Genomic DNA, 7879 nt, shown 5'->3' with positions numbered 1-7879 from the left:
GATAAATTATTCATATTCCAAAGTATATATTGCATCGGAATTGTCGCATAGGCGTACAAAGCAGTAAGTAAAAATAAATACTTGAAGTCGAATCTTGTTGCGATACTAAATTTATTTTCAAGTATTTTGAGGTCAATAGATGTTTCAGCTGGGTACAAAGTATGACACCTGTTTTTTCGATAATTCGATAAACTCATAATCTGAACTTCTTCATTGTTTTCAACTTGAGTTTGATGATCAGTCGATGAATTATAGGCCGTTGGTTTATATAGTAACTGATATAAACATTTTACTGACTTTTGATAGCGGATTGATTAATGTTATCTGAAGATCGCTTATTATTTATATGAGCTCTAATAGTCCAATTCATCTTTGTTCAACTTAGATCATATCATGTTCCAATCAACGTTGATCAGGTTTCTATTCAGTGATTATTTTTTGGCCCGATAATTTGATATTTCATTGGAAAGTTGAAGGACCGATCGACTTTCAGTCAAGTCGATTTTTCCGCATATCTTTTCGACTGACTCGCAGCACTAGAATGTTTTTTGTTTCACTGACACATTGCGATTCTGCGTTCCCCAAATGAACCCGGTTAATTTTCTTGAGACCGTGAATAAAACAACGAACGCTAGCATTGTTATGGTTAATAAAAATAGACCGACGTCTATCAAGTAATACTGGAACCAGTAGAGATGACGCCCTGAAGACTTGAGTGTCTCGCCACCATTTCGGATGACGTATTCGATCCAGAAAATGGCTTTCTTCAAGGGGGAAAGCGGACGATCCTTAAATAGCCGTGAGACACGTGCGATGTTCGATTGGTACTTGGGGTTCGTCAGAACTTCATTCAACGCTTCGGAGAAGCTTTCCTTGTTCAAAGTCTCGTAGTTCAGGTAAACGGCGAAACCGCGATACGCGTATCCCCCTACGTTCAACATCTGGTCTCCAAAAAATGGGATCCCAACCATCGGGACTCCTGCGTGAATCGCCTCCAGGGTTCCCATTAAACCCCCGTGAGTCACGAACGCTTTTACTTTCGGATGACCTGTAATTATTTTTCAATTAACTGTCACGTCATGAAAAAAACTGCCGGATGTATGAGAGAAGGTTGGAAGTTTTGGAAAAGGAACTGAGAAAAAAAAGTTACCGAAACAAACAACTGATTCTTTTGGCTTTCAGTTTGTTTGGATCGAACGACTTCTCACTCAGAACAACCACTTTTTAATTAAAACAAAACCGAAGTGAACGATGAATTCGCTGAATTAAAATTTTTGTTGATTCAATAGTCTTCTGATATTTCGATGTGCATGTTTCATGTTTTTCAACCGAAATGACAATTCATTCCAAGTAGTACCAAATTCGGTCAATAGACGCCAAGCTTTCCCGCTTGAAAAGTAGCTTCAAAGATGTTTATATACGCGAATCCTTCGCATTACGTTCATACAGATTGATACGAATCTGCCATCCATATGTGATTTGGTATGTTGGATCAAGGTTTTGAACCAACCATATTTTCCAAAAACTATTTTGAAATACTACTATACTTGTTTGGTGGCGGTTTATACCAAAAGCATGTCGGACTAAAACAAATTTTTTTAAATTATGTAACCCAGCAAATTCACACTACATCTAACATTATAGAGCAGTGCATCACGAGTTCGCAGAACTTTAATTATACTCAAAATACCAAAGGAAGCCTTGAATTATTCAAATGCGTGTAGAATCCTAATACGCGGTTAGATGCTGTGACTTCAGTTTTTTCTGTGCAATGCCATATCTTCTTTGATCGAAAGAATATCCCATTGGTCTCCTTGTAAACATAATTTTTGTGAAGGGACAATTTGTTTTATATGAAGCTCGTAGCGCTTGGATACAAAATATCAGACCAGAAGAGCAGCTCAGTGAGTTGTGTCGCTCAATCTCTATTTAATTTATTTAAATTACGTTTATTGGTCGTAGAAGAAAGATAATTTTTCACGCATTCCATTGTTGTCTGAAGACTGAATGCACGCATCAATCATGGGTATCAGTTGCCATTTTCCGAACCTGGGGAGTGGCCCCCTGTGCCCAAATTGATTTACGTAAGAGGTCTTTTTGTAAGAGATATCGTGATTTTTCTCAACAAGATCCGTGAATTGAGTCTCAAGATGAACAATAGAATACATGAAATGTCATTTTTTCACCCCCCGGAAAGGGGTAAAGTGATTACTGAGTTAAGAAACATTTCTGAACAGAGAGTTTGAAAACCCCGGGACAGGGTCATTTGGTCCCTCTTAACCAAGGCCTTCATGTTAAAATCTCATAGGAGGCAAAGAAACTTACGAAGTACAGCAAACTGTGGAACCCAAGGGACCATTTTGACGTTCGTTGGCAATCCTTCCGGCATGTTGTCCATGTTTCCCTTCCAGAGAACCTTGTAATTGGAAAGTTCAGCAAAACTGTTGTAAATCGCCAGTATCTTCTCCTTAGGAAAACTATCGGATTTCAGCATTGTCCCTGTACTAAAATACACCACACCATCCTTCGCGGAGTTCAGAAACACCTCCAGTTCCTGAAAAGAGTAAAAATTATTGGAAAAAGTTCGATTGCGTAACAAGAATTCAGCATGTGCAAAAAAGGTGACGGACCGCTTTTACAACTTCATGCGCTCAATGACATCCTCCTACTAATCTTTTGATCAGAATCTTTGAAATCTTTGAAACTCGTGTTAAAGTGTGAATTCATCTGAAGATTCACCAAAGCCGTTGTGATTCTCGGGAATCTGAGTATACATCAGTTTTATGCATATTGTGCCGAGACTTTGGTATGACATTTGAATATATTAGAATCTTATTGACTTTTGTATTATTTAGTTTCGAGTGTATTCCGGAATTCAGTGAAATGTTGTAAAATCATTCGAAATTGATAAAAATATTTAAGGTCATCTATGATATTTTATACAAGGTAGGGCGTTCAAAGTGTGACAGAGCAATAGTACTCAAACTATTCATGATACTAAAAAATATTTCAGGTGAAAGTTACATTGTTCGAGAAGGCCGTCATACTGGACCATCTTATTTCTTTTCCGGTAGAGGCGCTGAAGCTACGTCGAGGTCAACGCCACTTTTTCAAATGTAACAATGTATTTTTTTTTCTCCGACATTATTACTGACTTTGGGGCAAATTCAGTGATCTACAACACAAGGTCATTCTAGGCACGCGAAGTATGAAAATAGTCGAAAAATCGAATGAAATGAAAATAATTATTTTCGAAGGATTTACTAACCTTGGTTTGTGTTTACCTACAGAAGATACCTAACCTCACCTAACCCAACATCACTTGATTACTTCTTATGGGGTTTTGTCAAAGAACATGTAATGACGGTAGCACCTACCACGCCTGACGACAAGAAAGAAAGAAAACACCGAGCATGTGCTGAAATTACACCACATATGTTGGCTGAAGTTAGACGGTCTTTTCATCAGCGAATCAACAATTGTTTACAAGTCAAGGGTCATCACTTCGAGCGTCTTCTGTATGTAAACACAAATCAAAGGTTACTAAACCCTTGGAAAATAATTATTTTGATTTGATTCGAGTTTTTGACTATTTTCAGACTTCGCGTGCCTAAAATGACCTTGTATTGTAGATCACTGAATTTGCCTCAAGGTCAGTAATAATGTTATAGAAAAAAAATACATTGTTATATTCGGAAAAGTGGCGTTGACCTTGACGTAGTTTCAGCGCCTCCACCGAAAAAAAAACAAGATGATCCAGTATGATAGCCTTCTCGAACAATGTAACTTTCATCTGAACCGTTTTTGAGTATCATCAATAGTTTGAGTACTGTTGCTCTATCACACTTTGAATGCCCCACCCTGTACAGTAAAGTCTTCTGAAACTGACTGAATTCAGTTCGATTTCCATGTCAATAACTGTGTTTTCGCACCTCAGTGAGAACTTGGGTTTCGTCGATGTGAAGACCAGCGACTTCAACGATGGCGGGATTCGTGGGACGGGCACCATGGATGCTCCAGTGACTGTTCACCAACACCATACTTATGTTGTAGTAGATATCAGCCAAAGATGGAAAGTCATCAATGTACTTTCTAGCTATTGGTTCAGAAACGGTTTTGTCGTAGTAATAAAACAAGAACTTGGAGTAAAGGGTCGTGATCAGATTCTCCACGCGTTCCATGAACCGCATGTCGTTCGTAAAAGTTGTCAGCTGGCAGGGTATGAAGCTGGGATACGTGCTTTCGAAAAATGGATCATGAGCCCAAGGAAACATGGTGCTGGTCTCGATGTTGACCACCGGAAGTTTCAGTTTGTGTGCCAACGCCAAGTAGCAGTTGCTCCCCAAGACCTGAGTGAGCATCAGGTCGTAATTTTTGTCGGTATTGATGATTTCCTGCAGCTGGTGAAGCCGCATTAGGTTGCAGAGGTCGTTTGGTCCCTGGTACGAAATGAATTCAATTGCCTTTGTTCCGATCAGTGACTTGACGTATGTGGTCGTCATGTTGTTCACGAAGGTATAGAGTGAGCCTTGCAAACTAATGTGGTTCAGTCCTCTAATTGACTCTTTAGGAGGAAAGTGACTGACAACGTCAACCGAGTGACCCGCACGTGCCAAGCCAATCACCAGTGGCTCGAACATTATGTAATGGCTTTTTCCCTGGTACGGAAATATCGCCAAGATGTTCGCACCCTCCGTGGTGCAGCTGATCGCCAAAATTGCAAGTATTATCTGGAGTTTCATGATTTACAAGGCGACGTTTATTCTTGCAATTTCCATGAATCTTCGAGCCAACAAATTTCACGAGATAGAAATTCTGCAGAGAAAAAATATTTGAAACTGGTGAGAAATTTTTACACTATTAAAAAAAAAATCACTGAATTTATGGGATTGTTTGCCACAGATAATAAATAATTTCAAAAAAGTATGTATCGCCAAATAATCAAATGTAGCAAAATCATCCAGAATTCACTTTTACAACTTTTAGAAATGATCGAAACATTGCACTGGCCTCATGGTCGATGTTACTTTTATGACCAAAATTCCTTATATGAACGCTGTTGATAGAATAAAAATACTGTTGTACCTAAAATCGAGACTCCAATTGATCGTTCTGCTTCCAACGAAATAATCCAAGTATCTGCCTCGACCAAGATAAGGGAATTCGCCTATTTACGCATATATGGCATGATTCTGATAAGACGAACGCAGTGAAGTAAAAATATTTATTAACCTTTTAATGGGTCACTTCATTCCTATACATATACGATGAGATTACGATATACGCGTGTGAGGAACAATTGTCTTATATAACGATACCTCGAAATCACTGATTATGTTTAGTTGCAGGGTAAAATTTTATTCCGTTTTTGTTCGACTTCGAATTCATTTTACCCAAATGCACAGTGATCAAGTTTATTTCAACCAATCATTTCTGATCCTCGCAATCGAATATTTTATCTATCAGTTTCTAGCCAAAACGATTTTTCCTGAACAACAGTGACTCGGAATACTTCGATATTTTTCGTTTTACATTCGCAAAATGATATTGTTGACCCAAAATTAAACTGGTCAATTTTATGACACGACAGTGAAACATCGAAACGAGTATCGTTGTAGTGAACAAAAACAGACCGCCGTCTATCAAGTAATAGCAGAACCATTGGAGATAATGGCTCACAGACTTAAGAGGCTCGCCACCATTTCGGGTGACGTATTCAATCCAAAAAATCGCCTCGTGCGAGGCAGAAAGCGGGCGGTCCTTGAATAGTTTCGAAACACGTGCGACGTTCGATTGGTACCCTGAATTCGTTAGGATCTCTCGTAAAGTTTCGGCGATATTTTTGTTGGTCAGTTTCGTAGTCCACGTGAATACCGCAACCTCTCTGCACGTATCCTATTACGTTAGACATCTTGTCTGCCGAAAATGAGATCCCAATCATCGGCACTCCTGCATAAATCGCCTCCAAGGTCCTAATTAAACCTCCGCGCGTTAGGAACGCCATTATTTACGGATGACCAGTAATTTTATTTGTATTCATCCCCAAGTGAGAGAGGAAAATGGCCTTGATGATAATGAATAACCGAAGATGGCACAGAATGATTAAATTTATTTAGTCACGAAACGCGTGAAAAAATTATATTACACAAAATAATAAATGTTAGTACAGAAAGACCCTGAAGCTATCTAAAATAAGTGATCATTTTTCAAATCATTAACAATTGAGAATTACGTTCACGGACAATTTGGGGGAAAACAGGTAGTTCTAAAGCTTACGAGATTCGCTAAACATGGCCAAAAGAACGAGCATGGCCAGAAACTACTAAAAAAATGAGGAGTTAGTGTGATTCCTTTTTGAATTTCGTATTAGTGGTAACTCATAGAGGACCCAGGAAATCATTTTGGCATTGGGTAGTCATTCCTTCGGAATTTCTTTCGCGTTTCCCTACGAGAGAAGCTTGTAATTTTGGAGTTAGGTGAAACTTTCGTAGATCGCCAGTATCGCCTCTGGTAAAAAAACTCTCGGTTTTCAGTATGGTTTCTATATTGAAATATACGATACCATATTTTGCTGAGCTCAAGAACGCTTCCAATTCCTGAAAACACCCCAAATCATTGATAAATTTGAACTTTGACGAAAAATTTCACGCAGGTTTTCTTTATAATTTTTTTCGTAGAATCGATTGGTGCAGTCAGTTTTTCAAAATAATGACTTAGCATAATTTGTTTAAATAATTTTTTACAAACAATTGCAAATGTCATGATACATAATACGTATATTTTATTTTTCCATTTTGCTATAAATAGAATATTTAGTTTGGTGCTATCTGACAGAGTTTTTTCCTCGGCTTTAATGGGTTAATAATGAATCACGTGATCATAATTACAGCTGCTTATGCTTCATTATCCGTTCGAAAGGGACTACGGAACTGTATTGCTAGTGCTGAGTTTACGTCTGAATGACCACCTAAGTGGATAAATTAGTCTCCGTTTACCTCACATTTCTCCGCAATATCAAGAAAACCTCTGTATTTTTCAGAGAAAACAATCTTCAGTGTCGCCATTTACTTTGGGTCTCGGCTTCGGATGTTAAACATCTATATTTATGAGATACAGATGAATGGACCATGTTATCAACCATTTGCAGCTTTTCAAAACCCCTGACATTCTATGAAACCTTGTGAAACGGGTTGAACTCGTTCGAAGTACCTCGGATTACTTGGGGTTAGCTCCGATACAGTGATACGGAGATAAATAACGTGAGATCTTCAAAGGATCCCGACATGATTTCGAATCTCTTAAAATCTACTGAATTCATTTCCAGTCTATTCAAGATCAGCGAAATCGACAATAGCGGGATCCATAGGACGGACACCATGGATGCTTCGATGAATTTTTACCAAAATCAGACACACGTCGAAGTAAACATCGTTCTGGGACGGAAAGACATCGATATACTTTCTAGCGAACGGCTCGGAACCAGTTTTATCGTAGCAATAGCACAAAAACTTGTAGTAAAGGGTCTGGACCGGGCTTTCCAAACGTTCCATGAATGTCATTAGTGATGGGAGTCAATTGATGAGGTACGTAATTGGATACGCGCTGTTGAAGAATGGATTATAATCCCATGCGTACATGACGCTGGTCGAGACGCCGACCACCGAAAGCTTTAGCTTGTGTGCCACTGCTAATAATGAGTAGCAGTTGGTCCCCAAGATCTAGGTGAGAATAAGGTCGTATTCGGTGTCAGAAGTGATGATGTTTTGCAGCTGAGGGAACCTCATCAGGTTGCAGAGTTCATTTGATATCTCCTAGGAAACGTGGTCTATTGCTTTTACCCCAACGTAAAGTGACTTCACCGTTGTTGGGGTTATGCTAT

At 38.8% G+C, this 7879-nt stretch overlaps 2 protein-coding genes across 2 annotated transcripts in view; one reads left to right on the top strand and one right to left on the bottom strand.

The window, feature by feature from the left end:
- Positions 1 to 7879, top strand: part of LOC107225773 (retinal guanylyl cyclase 2) — a 143186-nt gene that overhangs the window by 26804 nt on the left and 108503 nt on the right. The window lies entirely within an intron of this gene.
- On the bottom strand, positions 303 to 5147 carry LOC107225958 (UDP-glucosyltransferase 2). Its single transcript, XM_046741190.1, has 4 exons — positions 5086 to 5147; positions 3933 to 4815; positions 2326 to 2554; positions 303 to 1048 (listed from the first exon to the last, which is right to left on the bottom strand). Exons 2-4 carry the CDS (start codon positions 4740 to 4742, stop codon positions 537 to 539), a joined length of 1551 nt encoding a protein of 516 aa, XP_046597146.1. The 5' UTR covers positions 4743 to 4815; positions 5086 to 5147; the 3' UTR covers positions 303 to 536.

Source organism: Neodiprion lecontei, chromosome 5 (assembly GCF_021901455.1).
Source record: "Neodiprion lecontei isolate iyNeoLeco1 chromosome 5, iyNeoLeco1.1, whole genome shotgun sequence".
NCBI lineage: Eukaryota > Metazoa > Arthropoda > Insecta > Hymenoptera > Diprionidae > Neodiprion > Neodiprion lecontei.
The sequence above is the reverse complement of the archived record's forward strand: the minus strand, read 5'-3'. Positions and strand labels throughout refer to the sequence as shown.

Coding starts and splice junctions, on each gene's coding strand:
- LOC107225958 (XM_046741190.1), bottom strand. CDS start 4,742: ATGAAACTCCAGATAATACTTGCAATTTTGGCGATCAGCTGCACCACG. Junction 2,555..3,932: donor AAACCCAAGTTCTCACTGAG/GTGCGAAAACAC, acceptor TACTCTTTTCAG/GAACTGGAGGTGTTTCTGAA. Junction 1,049..2,325: donor TCCACAGTTTGCTGTACTTC/GTAAGTTTCTTT, acceptor AAATAATTACAG/GTCATCCGAAAGTAAAAGCG.